Below are 20,405 nucleotides of genomic sequence, written 5' to 3'. Positions count from 1 at the left end.
CCACAGCCAAGCCCAAGCCAAGAATCACAGCCAAGAGAAGACCACAGCCGGAGACCAACCCCAAACCCCAGCCATAAAGAAATCCTCATCCCATCACCACCACGACCCAAGCCCTGCGCCCCAGACAACCCAACCTCCACAAACCACTCCCTTCCCTCACAATAAAATCCCTAAACTCTCTCCATCTGTAGACCTGAGTTCTTGCACCGGTTTCCAACCACCGATCGTGACACTTCATGGGAGACGACCAAGGAGGACACCACTGCTGAAAAAAACTCATAAAAAAGCCAGACTGGAATTTGCAAAAATGCATGTTGACAAGCCACAAAGCTTCTGGGAGAATGTCCTTTGGACAGATGAGACCAAACTGGAGCTTTTTGGTAAGGCACATCAACTCTATGTTCATAGACTCAAAAACCAAGCATACGAAGAAAAGAACACTGTCCCTACGGTGAAACATGGAGGAGGCTCAGTAATGTTTTGGGGCTGCTTTGCTGCATCTGGCACAGGGTGTCTTGAAAGTGTGCAAGGTACGATGAAATCTGAAGACTATCAAGGCATTCTGGAGAGAAATGTGCTGCCTAGTGTCAGAAAGCTTGGTCTCAGTCGCAGGTCATGGGTCTTCCAACAGGACAACCATCCAAAACACACAGCCAAAAACACCCAAGAATGGCTGAGAGAAAAGCGTTGGACTATTCTAAAGTGGCCTTCTATGAGCCCAGATCTGAATCCCATTGAACACATGTGGAAGGAGCTGAAACATGCCATTTGGAGAAGACACCCATCAAACCTGAGACAACTGGAGCTGTTTGCTCATGAGTGGGCCAAAATACCTGTTGACAGCTGCAGAACGCTCATTGACAAATACAGAAATCGTTTAATTGCAGTGATTGCCTCAAAAGGTTGTGCAACAAAATATTAAGTTATGGGTACCATCATTTTTGTCCAGCCCTATTTCATTAGTTTGTTTTTTTTAAATAATTATGTTAATCAACAATTCAAAAGTGATGACTGATTTTGATTATTTAATTTTCAATAAATTTTTATTTATTGTTACTTTTGTGAGTTTCAAGTGATTTCAGTGAGAATTGTGGGTTTTTCCTTCTTTAACTGAGGGGTACCAACAGTTTTGTCCACGTGTGTAACTTTATTTGTATAAGGACAACAAGCAGTGAAATTTTTTAAAGTGCTAAAAGGCAGAGAGTGATAAAAGAGGCATACAATGTAAAAGACTGTCAAAGGCTTGATTAGCTCAGCTTCCACATCAGTGGTAGCATTTTTATTCCATGTTTCCTGTGTTGTTTGCTAACCCTACTCAAATCACAATAACAGGGTTGCTAATCCATGCTAATGTTAGCTTTTTCTCAGCAGTAGAAGCTAGATATTTAGCTAGCTGTTACTGCTGACCATAGACTGTATATAAAGATGAATGTAGCATCTGGCTCCAAAACTGAAGCCCACCCGGAAGTGTCAAAAACTTGCAATATCACGCTGTCCGCTAGGGTTGGCTCCAAAAAGCTTTTGCTCCATAGACCCCAATTCATTTTTGGAAAAAATAAAATGTGATAGACTGATTTTCTACAGCTCAGGATTTTTTTTCCCGTTAGTTTTCATGGTCAAAGTGAGAGATCAGGTGGCCGATCTTAAAATAAATCAATATAGAATTTTAAATAAATCATTAAAGTTGGCGGAGCCAGGGGGCGTGGCTATACTTGATTGACAGTCCCATTGACTGGTCCTGCCCTGAGTTGCTCTCCGGTCCAGTCTGTTTGATGACGCTTTGTACGTCACTGGCTCCAAAAAATCCAAAATGGCGACCAGGAAGTAGCAAAATCTGGGCTTGATTTTCTCGGCGTTGAAACCAACGGGCGACGTCACGGTTAGTTTACGCCTGCTGCTGACCAAGAGGACAAACTGACTGATGGAAAACAGCTCAAAGAATTGGTAGGATCCTGATAATGAGGTAGAGTGAGACATTCAATCAAGGCTGACAATGCTATGAAAATATGAAAAATAGAAGAGAGGACATGGCTTTGCTCTACCCATTCTTTAGGAAAACTGTTAGATGATGTTAATTCCAGTGTTTCATGTGATTCACCGTTTTCTTCTTCTTCTACCAGATGAAAAAGTTTTTGCTAACAGGCAAGTCAGCTGGGATAGGCTCCAGCACCCCCGCGACCCTAGTGAGGATAAAGCGGTGTATAGAGAATGGCTGGATGGATGGATGTTGATTTAAAAAAGTTGTTCCCACAATTACAAGAGACATCAATTTAAAAAAAAAGTAAAACCAATTAGAGGAGGTTTAGATTGCATGTCAACTGTTTTATTTGAGATTCAATTTGGTCATCATCATGGTGGGACAAGAGAAAAATGGTATTTTAGAAGAACTCCAGACTTATTTGGTATTTTAGGAATATTTTCAAACATTCTTATCTCCTAGTTTTGTTTTGTTTTTTCAGATTTGGTCTCAGGACAAGTACATTTACACATTAACTGCATGTTTTAGGATTTTGTACATGGATTATTACTCCGCTAAGGAAAGTAGCGGCATTATTGTCTGTCTTTCTGTCTGTCTGTTAGCAACATTACTTAAAAACGAACTTGTGGATTTGGATGAAATTTTCAGGGAAGGTCAGAAATGACAAGGACCAAGTGATTAGATTTTGGCAGTGATGCAGCTTATAGTCTGGATCCATGGATTTGTTAAAGATTTTTGTGTCATTACAAGACAGCAACACGACGTCACTGTAACTATGACAACCAGTGAACACTACATCAGCTGCCTGCTGATGGTCACATGATTGCGATCCTACTACAAATGCACTGTTGTGGACTTATCCATCAGAAATCATATAACAATTGAGTAGCCTCGGTGGAGTACTGCGCTCTCTGAGTGCTTTTCGTGTTTGAAATTTGATGGGTGGAATGTAAAATGTCCTCCAATTCTGGAATGACCCTTATAGCACAGCATAGTGGTTTGTCACTGCATTGAACAGAGCTGCACTGACCTCCACAGGCATGCATGATACGGTATTTATAGATAATGTGCAACATTTATTGTATCTGCATATTGTCTGATCTGATCATTATTATTAAAAAAATGTATGAGGGGAAATGAACAGTGTGTGTTCAGGTGAGAAAAACATCATAGAAACCCATAAAGAGCATGATGAGGTTACTTCAAGAAATCAGGTGGTGGTCTTCATGAGAACTTTCATCTGAGTGACCAAGAAAGCTTCAGAAGGGAATCTCAAAAAGCAATGAAAAGGTTTTGGTCTGCAGCAGCGTCACAACAAAAAGGAATGTGGATCCAACCAAGCCAGGACTGTCCCACAGCGGAGGAATCAGTGTGAGCGTGTTTGTGATTGTGTTGAGATCTGGCAGCGGTTGGACTGCAGGATTCCCATGAATCACACAGGACTGAGTGTGCCCATGCATGTGTGTGTCTGGTGAGAAAGAATGAGCGTAGTTCCACAAGCAACAGGCTTCAATGGTGCAAAAACACACAGTTGTGGGGACTTGTCAATGTTTGTGAGTGCGAGGTTGTGTAAGATAGGCTTCAGTCACACAATAACGTCCAGCTCTAGTTACGCGGTGTGCATTAATTAGCATAAATTAAGAGAGATAATCCCGTTTAATTCAGGCGGGAGCCTTGTCTCACTTGTTGGACCAACATTTTTTCGGATGCTTGTTACAATATCCTCTCTGCCTCCGTGCTTCCGGGACATAAGCCTGTGTGTGTGTGTGTGTGTGTGTGTGTGTGTGTGTGTGTGTGTGTGTGTGTGTGTGTGTGTGTGTGTGTGTGTGTGATTGTGAGAGAGTGTGGCTAGTGGAATAACGTGTTGATTGTAGCATCAGTCTGTGTAACTGCAGACAAAACAGAGGAAAGAGGACACAAAAATAAAAGCTGCTGGGGAAAAATGTGCTCCTCTTGGCAAACAAACACACAGAGACAGACACGTTTTCCCACACGTACGTTGCTTTTAGGAGCTGAAGCTGCATGATACAACACGAGTGTAAAAAAATAAAAGAAAACCAAAACAAATCATCATAACCTGACATACATGTTCACACACACGGAGTTACTGCCTGCTCTGACAAGCAGTGTGCTGAACGATCAGAGTGCACTGTCGCCTCCTGCAAAATATCCTGAGCTTTTTCAGATCCTGTTACTGTTGAAAGCTGGTTGCGTTTTCAGTGCACACAGGCAGCTATGGATTATGGATTACATGTTTGCCCTCTCTTTCCTCCCTCAGATTGTGCATTCATACTGTGAGTGAAAAAATGTCAATAACCTAACAGGAGTTCATTTAGGTTAGCTGAAGGTATTTGGCCATGCTCTCAGGGGTCTTTACATGCCTAAGATTTGATTTTAATGGAGCTTTGAGCAGTGCTGTACAGTGGAGTAGTGGTTAGCACTTTCACCTTGCAGCAAGAAGATCCCTGGTTCATGTCCGGGCTTTCCCCAGGAACCTTCTGCATGGAGTTTGCGTGTTCTCCCTGTGCATGCGTGGGTTTTCTCCCGGTACTCCGGCTTCTTCCTACAGTCCAAAAATATGCTGAGGTTAATTGATGATTCTAAATTTACCATAGGTGTGAGCGTGATTGTTTGTCTGTATGTAGCCCTGCGACAGACTGGTGACCTGTCCAGGGTATCCCCTGCCTTCCCCTAAGTCAAGGGATAGACTCCAGCGCCCCTGCAACCCTAATGAGGGTAAAAGCGGTCTATAGATAATGGATGGATGGAGCTTTGAGAAAGCCTAGCTTCAGTCCATCATTTTTGATGTTACACTTGTTACTGTGGGGCCTAAGAGTCCTGGTTTCAACCACAGTGTCACACTGATCATCTCATTACAATGCAATATTCGGGGTCCTGGTCATGGCAACACCAGACCAGAACTACAGTGGACTCACCCAGCAGGACAGCACACCCTGCCACAACACAAACTGCTCAGGAACAGCTCAAGGAACACAACAGAGTTCAAGGTGTTAACCCAGCCTCCAAACTCCCCAGATCTCATTCTAACTGAGCAGCAACAGGCTGGAACAATTCAGATTCACAAAAGGCCCACCCTGCAACCTAAACAATCTTATAATGTCCCAGTGCTAGACACCACAGGACCCTGAGCTCCCAGTTCCAGGTCCCAACATGAAGCAAGCTGCAGAAGGATTTAATTTGTGGCTGACCAGTTTCTAAACTAAACAATGTTTGAGAAAAGGTTAAACTGAGTTTTAAAAAAAATGTTACACTTACAAAAAGCGCCATAGTGCTATCTCAACCGCACTATTGGCACTAGTGCCATTCCAATTTTGTATGTCTGGTTTCTCCTCTGGGGACTATGAACACCAAATTGCCGGGCAATTAACCAGTAGTTGTCAGATTATCTTGCTCTAGATTTGAGGGTTAATTAGAAAGATAGACAGATTTCCCTGATCAGCAGACCTCACTGCTGACAGGACAAAAAATGAGAACACACAAGAACACTCAAAATGATAAAAACAAGATACACCACTCCCCTGTTTGGAGGAAACTTTCCCTAATCAAGTGTTTGCTCATAAACTATTTCATTCTAAAACATCAAAAGAAGTTATCCCCTGCAAAGCTTTTGAAAAAATGACCAAATTGTTGCAACTACACAATCCTTTCTCATCGACTATTTCTACCTTATAGTTTGATTATGTGCATACGTGTGTGTGTGTGTGTGTGTGTGTGTGTGTGTGTGTGTGTGTGTGTGTGTGTGTGTGTGCGTGTGCGTGTGTGTGTGTGTGTGTGTGTGTGTGTCCCCTGTTGCCATGGCAGTGGATGCCATTTCCGACTTGACAGTGATATTGACTTCCAGGGGTGGCAACTGGAGGTCAGTATCCTGGACACCATTGGGCTGACAAATACTGGTCGATGAGTGTGTTAGAGAGAGAGAGAGAGAGAGAGAGAGAGAGAGAGAGAGAGAGATGTCATTGGTGGTCGATACCTGCATGAAGAAATGTGGCGCCATGTGTTGTTACTGCTGAACACGTGTGTTTGGGAATCAGCGCCTGTGTTTTCAGCAATTAACAGGCAGGTTGGCCAATGTGTCAGACTGGAGGAAAAAAATGTTCTATTGGGGATATCTGCTCTGTTTCATAATCAATAAACTGCTATTCTTCTAAGTCTAGCGAACCGATAAAATCATCTGTCTTTCAAAAAAGTGAGAAGACCAAGAAATGTGAGAAGGCACACTCTGAAATGTTGAAAACAGGACAGTAATGTCATGGTTGTCATTCATCATCAGCCAGTTTCAGAGAACAGTGAGAGCTACCTGCCTGTATCTCTGTGTGAAAACGTGTAGCGGAGAGTGAAACTGAAAGTGAGCTCGAGTGTGTGCCTTTAGCATTTGGCCTTTTAACAGTCTGAGTATGGAAAGGTGTCTGACTGATGTGACATTTACCTTCCTGGCATACTAAAGGTTCCACCTTACCATCATATGACTCATCTCACACTCAAGTCTCCACTCATCATGTGTGGAAGCAGGGCTGTTTATACATTACTCACACCTGAACCACAATTTCTCATATTATCGACTTCTTAATTTCTTATATCGTCTTTGGGGAGAAGCAGCCATCTTGAACTCTTAAGTCCTGTATGCCATGACTGTGTCTAGCACATGGTGATAAATGGAATAAGTGAACACAGATCAAGATGTGTAGATCATTTCCAGTCGCACAAAGTGGCATTAACATTATCACCTCATTAACCTTTCTCTGGTGAATCTGAGGAGGAAAGAGTTCACATGACAGTTTCTCTGAGTCACCAGGAATAAAAGCAAGCAAATGGACAAAATGGCAGTGAGAAATGATTAAAAGGGACACTTCATGGACTACACTGGTGGTCTGTTGTCTTTTGTTGAGACAGCACACAATCACTTTATGTGTTTTGTTGGTCATTCGAACTACAAGACGGTCAGAAAGCAGCTCTATCAACAGCAAACGAAAACCTGTAGAGAGCACAACAAACTAAAATAAGGAAGTTACAGTGAGATGAACACCACTAAGGGAAACTACAAGATGCATTTCATTTGTAATCTAAAAAAATGCCAATTAATCAGGCTGACTGATAGACTAGTTACATGCACATAATGTTAGCAATGTTATTGTCACAGGAAATTAGTGAAACTGTTAGGTATTATGTCCAACAATTCCCTTGCAACTTCGTCTGACTTTAAAGGGATAATTTAGTTTCTTTGAAGTGGGGCTGTATGAGGTACTTATCAGTAGTCAGTGTATTACTTGCGGTAGACGACAGCCGCAGAGAAGCAGACAGGGGTACCAGTGCAGAAGAGAGGCAATAAACTGCTGTGGTTGCAGTCAACAGCAAACGTATTTTGCCACCTAAAAATGTGCCCCACATGAATGAAAAAAATCAATAAGTCAATATCAGTTTAAAGTTGCAGTACGCAGAAAATTGAAAAAGGAAAGAAAAACAAAGAATTCTGCTTCCTCTCTCCTCCCTATTTTAAGCCACTCTGGCCACACAAACCAGCAAGCAAACATCCTCTGTCCCACTCTCATCCTACTCTCACAGTGGACGTCATTACAGTTGGTGCTACAGGCTACATTTTTTAAACCCTGAAAACGAAGCCAAGAACAGGAGCAGAAGTGTAGTTTCCTCTCAGACTTCTTAAAAGTACAATATGTCGAAAGGTTAGAATGCAATTTTAGTCCAATGATGCTGAAAAATACTGCCTACACTAGCTTTAAGTGTATGCTTTATTTAGAGTACTTTCCTGGTCTTGTTTTGCTGTCAGATAGACAGCCCTTTTTGACAATGAATGGAAGTCGCTGCATCACTTTCTTTAAAGCCACAAAAATGCACTGACATAAACAGTAATTTTACCTCGTAGCACATAAGTGCACCACAGCCTCAGCCTCTGTTTGCGTTATTGTAAATAACTAAATGTGTTAAAGCATAAAAGTCACACAGTGGTAGACCATCAACATGTGCATTCTGAGATACAACTGCTTCAGTTTTTCATTGAAAAGGCTGTCTGACTACAAGATAGAGTGGTAAAATTATTCCAAATAAAGTAATAAAGTGTTAAAATGATATTGCATTTCTTGAGGGTATTTTTTTAGCTGGCTAAAATCCATTTTGCTGCTGACCTCATCAACAGGACTTCATTGTTCAGCTCCTGTTCTGGTCCTCATGTTCCCTTCTCCAAGCTATCATCTATGGGCAGGAAATACACGGACTACTGGAAGGTTTTTCTACACAACACCACTTCAAAGGAACCAAATAATCCCTTTAAACGTAACTGTCGTGTGTCAAACACTGTCATCCTTCTCCTGACATCCTGTCTGAAGTGACACTGACTGACAGGTGACAGCGAGCTCATGGCCACTGCAGTGGGACAGGTGCTCACACAGGAGAGGCTCATTTAAAAATTATAAACTTTTTCTCTCACTAGAGTATCTGTTTTGTCCATTAGTGGCATTAGTCGTGACAACGCTGAATGGATAATTTATCATATCGTGGCAATCTAACTGTTCCTCTTCACATTTCTAGTCCTCTCCACAAACAGTCTGATGCCAGCTTCCATGGCTGCTGCTGACAACACTGCAGTGGGAGGAAGAGGAAATGCTTTAGTGCTTTTAATAGTTTCACAATGACACTGTGGATCAGGTATCTCGCTGCATTGCTTTAAAAAACTGAAAATAAGAGTTTCAAACAGAATGAGAAAATAACTTTAGAGAGCTTTCAGCGCCTCTCTCAGACAACATCTAAACTAGCAATGTATTTAAAGCTACGTGGTGGTGAGAGGATGCATTACCCAGATGGATGATCCACTACAACTGCCAGGATTAAGCTTCAAATCCCACTGATGACACCTACTTTATGTTGAATGTATAAATGTAAATAAAAATGACTGCACTGTGAAGCAAAGCCAAAGCACTCAACAGAATAAGCTGTGAATGGATGCTGGAAATAGAAAACAAACTGAATATTAACTGACAAGGAGAACTCTTTCCTCTGTACTCCTTTTTTGGCTGTTTAAAGGTTTATATTTCCCTTTTAAATATTCTACACATCTCATAATATCCTGGCAGTTTTTCTTAATAGCACATAAGCTAATCCTCCACTAACTCCTCTGAAAATGACAGCAAGCACAGGAGACAAGTCCCTGGTTTTACAGAAAACATTATTTTCAGGGGTCAAACGTTCACTGTGAGTGTAGTTTAACTATTAGCATGTCATCCTGAACATGCGTGCAGTCATTTCTATTGGGGACACAATCATATTAAACAACAAGCTTTCATTGTAATTAATGCTGCTGATAAACATCCAGCTGTACCTTACATAAATGTATTTCAATAAACATCAATGTCTTTTTTTCTGCGTAGTCTCCATATTTGTGAGCCATTGCTTCTTATAGTGGTGTTTTTCTAATCAGACATCGCATACTGATTAAACAGTAATGTGTTCCTGCCTCTCTTTAGAAAATATAAGTTGCTCTAAGTGCACAGTTAACTGACAGGAGGATGAAAATTTGTGATTTACACATTACATGAGGGAGCCACTCATTCTTCATCAGAGATTTACAACAAAACCACAAAACTTTACTGCTTGCCTCAGAGCTTAATGCATTTTTTAAGCTGAACTACATTTGCACAGCAGCCACATAAGCTGACAACCACCCACTTCTTGTCTCCACATACTGCATGTTTACCATGAGGTGTTTCAACTGGCTGGCAGAATCATCCTCATTGCAAATGCACATAATTCCTGCCATATGAAACAAACATCTCTTTTTGGTTCTGACATTTTCTTTAAGCTTAAAAAGCAAACAAACGCTCCGACACTGATATAATGTGCATCCAGGTAGATATGAGTACAGTATAGCTGGGCTGACTCGACTAAAACTGTGATGGTGAAGTGGTGCAGTCATGCTGCAGTTGACTATTTTAGAAACTTTAAAACTTTCTGAACACCACAACCTTTCCTTCTTTTCCTTTGTTCTTTAATGCACCCGAGAGCCATTCTACAAAATATTGATAAATCAAGTTATTTTTTTCAGAAATGTTGCTGTGTTTTTTCTGCCATCTTTGGCCTTAAATAATGCTAGAGCAGCCTAAAATGAAAACACTCATTGACAGTGGGGAAAACAAACTTGAAGTGAGGTTAGTAAATGGTGTGTGACATAAATAGTGAATGAAGTTCTGTCTCTGAAGTAGCTCAAGAGACACTCTCAAGTCGCGCACACATGGGGCAACAAACACTTACTTTTCCTAAGAAGACGGTGAGCACCTCAGCCCTGCAATAGGGTGCTTGTGTTTTCTATTCCCTTCAGCCGGCAGGAGCACACGAACCGAGATAGATTGCTGCTGGGCGCCATGGCAACCAGTGGGGCTATTCTCCGTCACTGTGGCTGAGGAAAGAGGGAGAGAGTTAATCAACAACACACATTTTCATTCTGCCCTTACACACTGCCCAGCTATATATATATATATATATATATATATATATACACACATACATACACACAACTTAACTGTACAATCCTGTAGCACCTTTTTCTGTTGTGCTGTGGATGAGGCATCCACTCGTGAAAAAGCAGTATGTTTTTCCAGGTTTATCTGAATGGATGAATAAATTAATACTTGTAGACACAAACATAAGTCTCAAATTTTTAGCCTCTAGTTAAGCTACTGCAGAATTTATGGAAAAAGTAAAAAGTATTTTCGAATCCCAACGAATGGGGTATTGGTGATGAAAATCTAACTGCTCTGTATTCATTTCGTCTTACAATGTAATTCTGCATTATTTTTTCATATGGGAATCTCTCATTTTGATAAGAGGATATCTATTTAATTGCACTAATCCAGCACAAATGGGTCCCTGAGGGTCAGAGTAATTCTGCAAAATACCGCACAGTTCAGTCTGTGAGGACAGTGATGTCTTGTTTTTTTCAAATGCTCCCTATAATGACACCAATTGTTAATCTCAGCCTCATACACAACACATGGTTTAAGTCACTCTAAATTACTCCAAAATACAGTGTACAACAAAAGTCAGTGTAGTATAATATCACTAAAATGACAAATGTTTCACAATTGTATCACCTTCTATAACTGCATTGTGTAAAATAGTACGGATTTCCTCTTATATAAAACTAAAAACTACTGTATTTCAAATAGCAAGTTTAAAATCCTGCAGTTCTGCACTGAAAGTAAGTTGTTTCTCTATGATGCTGTCCATGAAGGCTGACGTTATCAACGGTCCTTCTCATAGTCTGAACTATAACAGCAACTCCAGTTTTCAGTGATAACCCCTGTATCAAGTCTGAAGCATTTACCCATCTGTTTTTCAGAGCGAGATTGTGCAGACTGCACACTGTCTGTGGTGTCATTTTAAGAGGGCGGCCACTGTGGCTCTGATGAGAGGTACTGTTGCTCATTTTGTGTGTCTTATTTACTGCTGTTTCCACTGATTTTTTTGCTGGTCACAGATCTTTGTGTATTCTTTTCCATCTTTGTCACAACTGCATTTTTCAGTTCCAGCATAATTTCTTTTCTGTACAGAGCCATATTTCTGAGATGCAGATAGAAATAGCTTATAGAATAGAAGAATAGAACGGTCACTTTATTGTCAAATAGAACGTACACTAGCTGGTGCGCATTGGGAACGAAATTGCAATGCAAAAGCTCATCATTGGACTTGTAAAAAAAGACATTTTTTGAAATAAAAGCAATTTCAATATATGTATGTAAAAACTAAGTCTAAACCTGAGAAACATTCATAGCTCATTTCATTATCACATGCATGCAGTTAGGATATAGATAGATACATATATATTCCATATACAATATGGAAAACCCTAGGTGTACTCTGTGTGCTTTCAATGATCACAGGTTTTCTAACTTAGGGGTCAGTTAACTTAGGTTGACATTCCTGCTGTCAGCATGCCAATTGTACGCTCCCGCAAATCTTGCCACATCTGTGGCATTGTGCTGTGTGATAAAACTGCACCTTTCAGAGTGGCCTTTTATTGTGGGCAGTCTAAGGCACACCTGTGCACTAATCATGGTGTCTAATCAGCATCTTGATATGGCACACCTGTGAGGTGGGATGGATTATCTCAGCAAAGGAGAAGTGCTCACTATCACAGATTTAGACAGATTTGTGAACAATATTTGTGAGAAATGGTGATATTGTGTATGTCGAAAAAGTTTTAGATCTTTGAGTTCATCTCATAAAAAATGGGACCAAAAACAAAAGTGCTGCGCTAATATTTTTGCTGAGTGTATGCTGTCTTTTGAAGGTTTATTTTTCCTATATTGAATACTAAGTCATTGCAACCACATAAAAAAGCAACGATACATAAAACAGCTGGAATGTGTCAGTGTTTTGGCTAAAATGCTAGGTTGCACGTATTGTTCACAGGAAGCGAATGAGACATGTTTTCATTGAAAATAAAACCCATTAAGCTAAAGAAGGCTGCAACATAAGCACCTGTTGCTTCCTCAGCAGGATTTATGACGAAGTCTGCCACAAAAGTGACATAATACATTCAAAAATATCAATTGGCTTGTTTGCCGTCTCAATAATAACAATGTTCAGTTGATTTGCTTGTGTATTCCTCTACAATTTACAAGTAAAACCTTCATGTTTCCCTCTTCTTTTGTTTTCCAACTGCGCCATCACCTGGTCTGGTTGGCTAATTACGCCGCTACGTCATCATCCTGCGACACGGAAGTGCTGCTGTGCGCGTCCTTCACTTTGGTCAGTAACCAAACACGTTATAAAAGTCCGGTGGTTGTTGATTCGTAACAGCTTTTGGCTGATTTTGCGGGGTTTATGGAGTGATAGCAGCAAAGAAGCGGTGGTCGGAACGAAGAAGTCCTCCGCGAGGTTTTAAGGTTTAATTCGGTGAGTAACAGCTCAGATGGCTCCAGCTGACAGCTACTATCAGCTTACCTGGTTATAGTGATGGTTGAAAGCTATTGTAAGGCAAGGCAAGGCAGCTGCAGTGTACTTTATATGTTTTTTTAAAACTGTAAGCTAAAATGCCAAGATACTGGTCTGCAGAGAGAGCATTTTCTGTATAAATATATGGAAAGTAACATATACCTACAGTCAATGTGTAAACTTGATCGAAGTTATGTGAGAACAGGCTCTACTTAATCTGAAAGTAAAAAGGATAATGTAATAGTATTAACTTCAGGGGTGTCAAACATGCAGCCATGGATCCAATCCGGCCCTCAAAATGTAAAAATTACAGAGAAGACATTAACTGCAGATTGTAAATTAGTAAACTCTAAACTTAAAATAATTTCATGACCATAACAAGTTTTTATCATAAAGTAAAATCCTAGATTGCTCATTGTTCTTCTGTCATTTTGTGTCTAATTTTTGTAATATTTACCTCTGCCAAGGAGGTTATGTGACACCTGGCATTTGTGTGTCCGTCCGTCTGTCTGTCTGTTAGCAAAATAACTCAAAAACGTATGGGCAGATTCACATGAAATTTTGAGGGGATGTAGACTATGGTAAGAGGAAGAGCCGATTTAATTTTGGTGGCAATCTGGAAAGGATTCTGGATCACTTTGAATTTTTTAGTTAGTATGTTTTAGTATGTGGTCCAAAGTATGACAAAAACATCATAGGTTAGTATGTCGTCCAACAAGTTCAAACAAGGTGTCCAGATAGCTCAACTGGTTGAGAAGGTGATTCGTAAACAGAACTGTGTCAGAGATGCAGGTTTGATTCCAGCTCATGATCCTTTACTGCATGGGTTTCCTGTTTTCCTCTCTATCCTTGGCGGAGGTCTGCACTCTGAGTGCTTTTCTAGTTTGTCTTGTTTTTGTTGTTTTTTTTTAGTCTGACTTTTCTCATTTGTATCATGTTTTTGTTGTTTTCTGTTTCCTTTTTTGTCTTGCTTATGTTTTTTGTCTTGTTTCTGTCATTTTGTGCTTTGTTTTATTCATTGTATTGTGTATCATGTTTGTTATTTTGTTTCAAGCTTTTGTCATTTTTGTTTTGTTTGTCCGTTTTTTTGTAACTCTTGTTAAGTTTTGTGTCTCTTGTTTTACTTTGTTGTTTGCCTCATTTTTTTTGTCATTTTATTTCTCACTTTTGTCATTTTGTGTCTCGGTTTTGTAATATTTTGTCTTTGTCTTTTTTTAAAGTAAAATGCTATCATTCAGTTCCAGATACCTGTGACTAAATGTTTGATGCCTTTGACACACTGTGATCTGTAAGTTGTAACGTGTAAATGATAAACTGAGGCATAATATTGCAAAAAATTGAATTTATTTTACTGGTCCGGCCCACTTGAGATCAAATTGGGCTGAATGTAGCCCCAGAACTAAAATGAGCTTGACACCTCTGCCTTAGACGCATAAGTGGGTCAAAAATGACCTGGTGAGGTCGTTTTCTTGCAATATCTTTATAATGAAAAGTTTTTATCATTTTGTATTCCAGCTATTCCTCAAAAAACATGTTTGATTTCATTCCATTTAAATTTTTCAGTTTCTTTTTATACTTTTACTAAAGAAATTGTAATATTTGCATTACTATCCCAAACTGTTTATCACTGATAATTTCATACAAGAGGTGATGGAGGGACAGAGAGCAGCAGCAGCTGGAGGGGAAAAAATGGATGTTGACATTCTTCTATTGCTGTTCTGTGTAATCTTCTTTTCAATCATCAAAATCTTCAAAAGCTGTTATAAAGTTAAAATAAATAAACATATTTCAAACATGAAATCATTCTTGTGTGGACAAAAATAGAATACAAACAATAATTCTAATTATTATTCTTAATCAAAATGACATAAAAACACATTGATTCTTACATGGGTCATTTTTGGCCCACCTATGGAAGAGAGTTGGATTCAATCACTAGGGGTTAAATGAATAAAGTGACTATACTGAGCAGAACAAGTTAGTGTATTTTAATGTCCAATACCTGTGTTTTTTAAATAGTTTATACATCTTTTAGTAGCACTTGTGGCAGGTTCTGCTCTAAATAGTCTTTCCTTTTTCCTTGTGAATTTCCCTCCCAGAGTCCAGCAGCAATGGCAGCTCCAAACTCAGCAGAGAGAAAGGCCTGCTGGGATTCCAGGGATCTGCTCTGGAAATGTTTAGATGACAATGATGACAAAGCTGCATCCTGCCAGAAGTTCCAGAGTGAATTTGAGGCAAACTGTCCTGCACAATGGGTAAAATATAATTTTTTTTAGTTTTATGAGTAGATCTGTATTTCAATATAGTGTGTGATGTCAGAAATGAGTACTCACCACTGTGTTCGTGTTTCATAAGCTTTGAATGTTTGGAAAATGGGCAGTCTTTGAGTTAGAATAGATATTTAGATATAAGCAGGATTCTTGGTCGTTAAAATCCCTTTTTAATGCTTGATTAATCTCTGAAAGCTCACCTGCACTTATCAAAGTTACACATTTAGAGTTTTTCCACAAAAATGGTAGGAATGCTGATCCAACTGCCCTACACCACTTAATGGCAAGTTATAGTATTGGAGTAATTCAGTCACAGATGTATGAACCTGAAACTGATTCAAAAGTATAATAATGGCAAAGTCCCACCCTGCAGGCTGACAGGATTGGTTTCTTGGGTTTGTTAAGTATGAAATCCCTGAAATCTAAATCTGCTTCAAGGTGGAAATGCTCGGCCATGGTGTTGATCACTTATTTTGCTTAGGATTGGTCATATAGCATATACAAAAACACCATATGGACATGCTAACAAGTTTGTCTGTTTTTCAATCTTGTTGATTTTCCCTGACAGGTGAAATATTTCACCAAGAGAAGAGATTTCTTGAAATACAAGGAGAAAATGCAGAAAGAGGGCTTTAAACCAGCTGAAGGCCCCCAGGAGGCATCCTAACCACTACACAACCATCAAAATCTGCAAGACGACTTTTCAGCATATTCAAAGTTGGGGCAGAGATGCAGGACTTGGAAAGGAGTTTTCAGCTTCATTGTGGACAGAGTACTTTAACTTCACGTTTATCGTTATTTATTTGAAGAGGAAAAACGCTGCTTTAGGAAATCCAAATGTCAGCACGAGGGAGCTGTGTGAGCTTCCATCTTCAGAATGCAATGAAGTGACATCAGCTCATGTCATCCAGAACAGCCAGTGTAATGTGCACTTAATGAGTACTGTTGGATTTCACATAAGCGTAACTTCTGATGGCATTGTCAACAAATTTTACAATTGTTGCCTGTGAAATACCTAATTACACTGGGGTTCTGCAGTCTCTCACATGCTGGGTGTGTCCATGATTTAAGAAAGGAGCTATTTATCCTAACGCTGTCCAAGATGCTTTTTCTGTGATTCTCTTTATTGAAATAAGTCTGGTGTTTGGGGTTAATGATGTTTTTATGAATTCAAAGCCATCATTCATGATAAATGTGTGATTTACAAATAAATGCTGGTTTGTACTGATTGCAGTCACCTTATATTTCCAGAACAGTGCCTCATTTGGCAAAATCAGAGAAGTGTGACTGACTTGTGTTGTTTGTGAATAAATGAAATCAACAGAGTGGTTTTAGTTTTTTTATTGTTGTACATACATAATGTGTCATCCTAACTCTAGTTTGCCGTAGTTGGATATGAATGCATTATCAAAGTAAAACACAATTTAAAAATGTTACAGCTCATCTGAAACAGCAAAGGCACATTATGCTTATATTACAAACCTGTATGTATTTACAGAGGAGTGTGGCCCCTTGGTCAAAGGTCACTGCTGCAACACAACATTGAGATGTATGAAACCTTCAGTAGAAGTGAATAAATTACACAAGAAAAACGTAGGCCTCTGATTTAACCCGCGCTGACGCCTATACTTATAATGTAGTGATATAAAAAATGTCACAAATTATATTTAAAATTTGTGTAAAAATATAAAGCATATCTTTAACAGTTCTGCACAGTACAGTGAGTGTTTTGTGCAAACCTTTTCACCACCAGACAACAGTTATTGTGATTTGACAGCTGATTGAACAGACTTCTGCACCATACAACCCTGTATTCACTCTTATACTATGATGCTTACAACTCTACTGTATTTCATTCTGCATTCACATGCCAGGAGAATCCTCTAAGTGAAGACCGGATACAGTTGTCCTGTTTCCTTACAGTCAAAAGTGAAAACTTCATTTAAAAAAACTAATTCACTGTAGTTGTTTATTAGCAGGACCAACACAACGTAATGTTCACTGCTGAAGATCGTATTGCCATAACTCAGGACCTCAGCAAGGGAAAAAAAATCCTTTTTTGACTTCATCTAGTTTTTGATGTTTTAGAATACATTCAATAAGACAAAAAGCAGCATCTAGCACACAGGTTGTAGACACAGACTGTATAGAAAAGAAGGTTGTAGCCATTGAGACATCACCCATTGGTTTGTGGACGACTGTTGAGAAGTTTCAAGTTATTGTCTTTTGAAATGAGATGTAACAAACAAGGGGTGGATCTGATGGAGAACTCAAGAGCACACACCCATAGAGTACCAAGCTGTCAATCACAAAATACATCCTTCTTTATGGTCTAATTTATTCTAAATAGAACAACACTCTATAAAATGAAAGTCATGCTGTATTGAAAAAGTCTTGAAACTATAAGTAAAGACTATAAACTGAACAGGAAAAGCTTTACTGAGGTTTCAAATCAAGTGAGAAGTTGGGGCATTTCCTCATAGACTTCTGTACAGTCACTTCTTTTTACAACCAGAGGAGTTGCTTCCTGTTGGCTGATAGAAAGAATGCAGGTTTAAATGTTTACACTGGCTTCACCTTTCAGATCTTTTTTATACAGTGTGCGGTTTAAGACAGATGTCACTTAATTTGACAAAATGTGTGCTGATTAGAAATGCTTGCTCAGGTAGGGGCCTGATTTGTAGAATCCAAAGCACCCTGCTGGACACACAGAACAATAGCAAGAGTCTGTGTACAAGATTCTACGCTGAAAAGTAATGAAAAACTACAGAAATCAGTGTAGCATAAAATACGATGATGTTTTTAGTCAGCCAGTTCAGGACAAATCCATACTGCAAATATAGTATATTGGACATTCTTGATATTGCATGAAGTACAGGCACACAGCTGACAAACACCATATTAAAAACTATTACGCTATTGCTTTCCATGATTTAGGGAGGAAGGTAGAGTTCTCTGGCCCTTCACTGCTCTGAGATCACAGAAAGGTCCTAACACTGTCAGGGTGACCCAGTGGAGGCAAACTGTTTATGACAGGCACCAACATGGTGAATGCACTGCTAGGTGCTTTAAAATGAACCAACAACAATCAGATGTCCACAGCATACCAGGGCACAACATCAGCTTCAGAAACTTTGGTAAAGACATCAGTCAGATATTAAGAGAGCCAAGATTTTCAACACAATATCAGTAGCAGCTAAGAACAGACATGAACAGTATAGGATTTTATCTCTCTCTATAGGAAGGCATACAGCCTCTTACGCAGAGATAGTGAGTACATATAAAAGGCTTGATAATAAGTACAGTACCTCTATGTATACAGTACACCAGCAGCCATAGTAGACACCTCTTTTCATGCCTTTTATCGTGCTTGAATAGTCAGATCTTATTTTTACACTAGAGTGTAAATTTGTCAGCCCACCCTGTTAAAATGTATGTGATCTAGGCAACAATCGATTTAAGTGCGGCAGAGGTTAAGTTCAGCAAGCGTGCATGAAAAAGAGGCTTGCCTACAGTGGCCATGCAGCTTATTTCCATCTAAACATCAAGTAATCCACAGAAGAAGGCATGACGTGGCTCTGAAAGTACTTTCCAGACATCAAAACAGAACTTATCATTGTTTCTATTATAAATCAGAAAACAGAACATCAGTTCTTGATCACCACAAACATGTTTGTGGTTATTAATGATTCACTGAAAGTAGGATTTCTGTCAAATTGCAATAACAGAAGTTAAAAAAAAGTTTCTGTTGGGTGTTTTGAGCTTCCCCCAGAGATCACTTTAAATAAGGCGTTCCTCATAACACCTCTATATGGCCAATGCAAATAAAACCTTTTTTAATGCAACAGATTATAGTTCTTCCTTCACCTCTTCTTCTCCTTTCCCCCATCCATCTTCCTCCTGTAAGGCCAGTTCAATCAGTCGACCTCTGAACAAAACCATCCTCTTGACACACCATATGTCATTTTCTTATTGTCTTTCCACACAGAAATCTTTGCCCAATCGTTTTCTCTCCTTCTGTCTCTCAGTAATTCATTTCTGTTCTTGCCATTGGCCCTCAGCACGTCGGTGGTTATAAGCTCCCGGTGACGTTCCTGGCCATTGCCCAGGCAGGAAACTCAGTCAGATTGAAGAGGGGAACCCCCCATGTGGTGATGGCCAACATCACCACTGCCACACCAATCAGGTTAACCCCGAAACCTGCTTTCACCTGGAGATAAGGAGGAGAAAAAAGATCTGTAAATAAATGCATATAGAAACAAGAAAAGCACTCAGAGAGCGCAGTTCTCCGCCAAGGCTGCTCAGTGTTGCATCATTTCCAACGGCTGAAATCTTGAAAAAACTCGTGGCAGGGTGGGCTATAAGTTTCCATACAGAGGAAAATGTATAATGTATGTTTTTTTTTATGTTTCAGATACTCTAGAAGATGTGTTTGACCTAAATATGTCAGAAACACCCTCACAATTTAATCAACTGCTCCTTGTATGAGTTCCGATAGATGAGTCCTGATAAGTCCACAGCGGTGGATTTGTAGTAGGATCACAATCATGTGATCATCGGCAGGCAGCTGATGTAGTGTTCACTTGTTGTCATGGTTACAGTGATGCTGTGCCGCTATCTCGCAATAGTACCGAAATCTTTTAACAAATCCATGGATCCAGACTGTATCACTGCCAAAATCTAGTCACTTGGTCCTTGGCCATCCATTTCTGACCTTCCCTGAAAATTTCATCCAGATCTGTTTTTGAGTAATGTTGCTAACAGACAGACAGACAGACAGACAGACAGACAGACAGACAGACAGACAGACAGACAAATGTATGTCGATCGTCACATAACATGGAGTTATGAAGAGCTAATGGCCAAAATAATAAATAGTATCATTATATTGTTTGGTTGCACAGTGGTCAGTGGTTAGCACCGTCGCCTTGCAGCTACCAGAAGATCCCTGGTTTGAGTCTCAGTCTGGGCCTGAAATCTTTCTTCATGCAGTTTGCATGTTCTCCCTGTGCATTCGGGGGTTTTTGCTGGATTCTCCGACTTCCTCCCAGAGTCTAAAAACATGCTGAGGTTCATTAGTAACCTCTAATTGCCCCTAGGTGTGATTGTTTGTCTCTATATGCAGTCCTGTGATAGACTGGTGACCTGTCTAGGTGTCCCCTGTCTTCACCCTAAGTCAGCTGGAATAGACTCCA

At 39.8% G+C, this 20,405-nt stretch overlaps 2 protein-coding genes across 2 annotated transcripts in view; one reads left to right on the top strand and one right to left on the bottom strand.

Moving 5' to 3' along the window:
* The first annotated feature begins 12,703 nt into the window (after nt 1–12,703).
* On the top strand, nt 12,704–16,536 carry LOC110970019 (cytochrome c oxidase assembly factor 6 homolog). Its single transcript, XM_022220222.2, has 3 exons — nt 12,704–12,901; nt 15,040–15,195; nt 15,779–16,536. Exons 2-3 carry the CDS (start codon nt 15,052–15,054, stop codon nt 15,875–15,877), a joined length of 243 nt encoding a protein of 80 aa, XP_022075914.1. The 5' UTR covers nt 12,704–12,901; nt 15,040–15,051; the 3' UTR covers nt 15,878–16,536.
* The window catches only part of slc13a4 (solute carrier family 13 member 4), a 35,503-nt gene continuing 31,634 nt past the window's right edge, over nt 16,537–20,405 (bottom strand). Inside the window, exon 16 of the mRNA XM_022220214.2 lies at nt 16,537–19,420. Within this exon, the coding sequence (XP_022075906.1) occupies nt 19,283–19,420 (138 nt within the window). The 3' untranslated portion in view covers nt 16,537–19,282. The remainder of the gene's footprint in view (nt 19,421–20,405) is intronic.

Source organism: Acanthochromis polyacanthus, chromosome 1, assembly GCF_021347895.1.
Source record: "Acanthochromis polyacanthus isolate Apoly-LR-REF ecotype Palm Island chromosome 1, KAUST_Apoly_ChrSc, whole genome shotgun sequence".
NCBI lineage: Eukaryota > Metazoa > Chordata > Actinopteri > Pomacentridae > Acanthochromis > Acanthochromis polyacanthus.
This window is presented reverse-complemented; position numbering and strand designations above follow the sequence as displayed.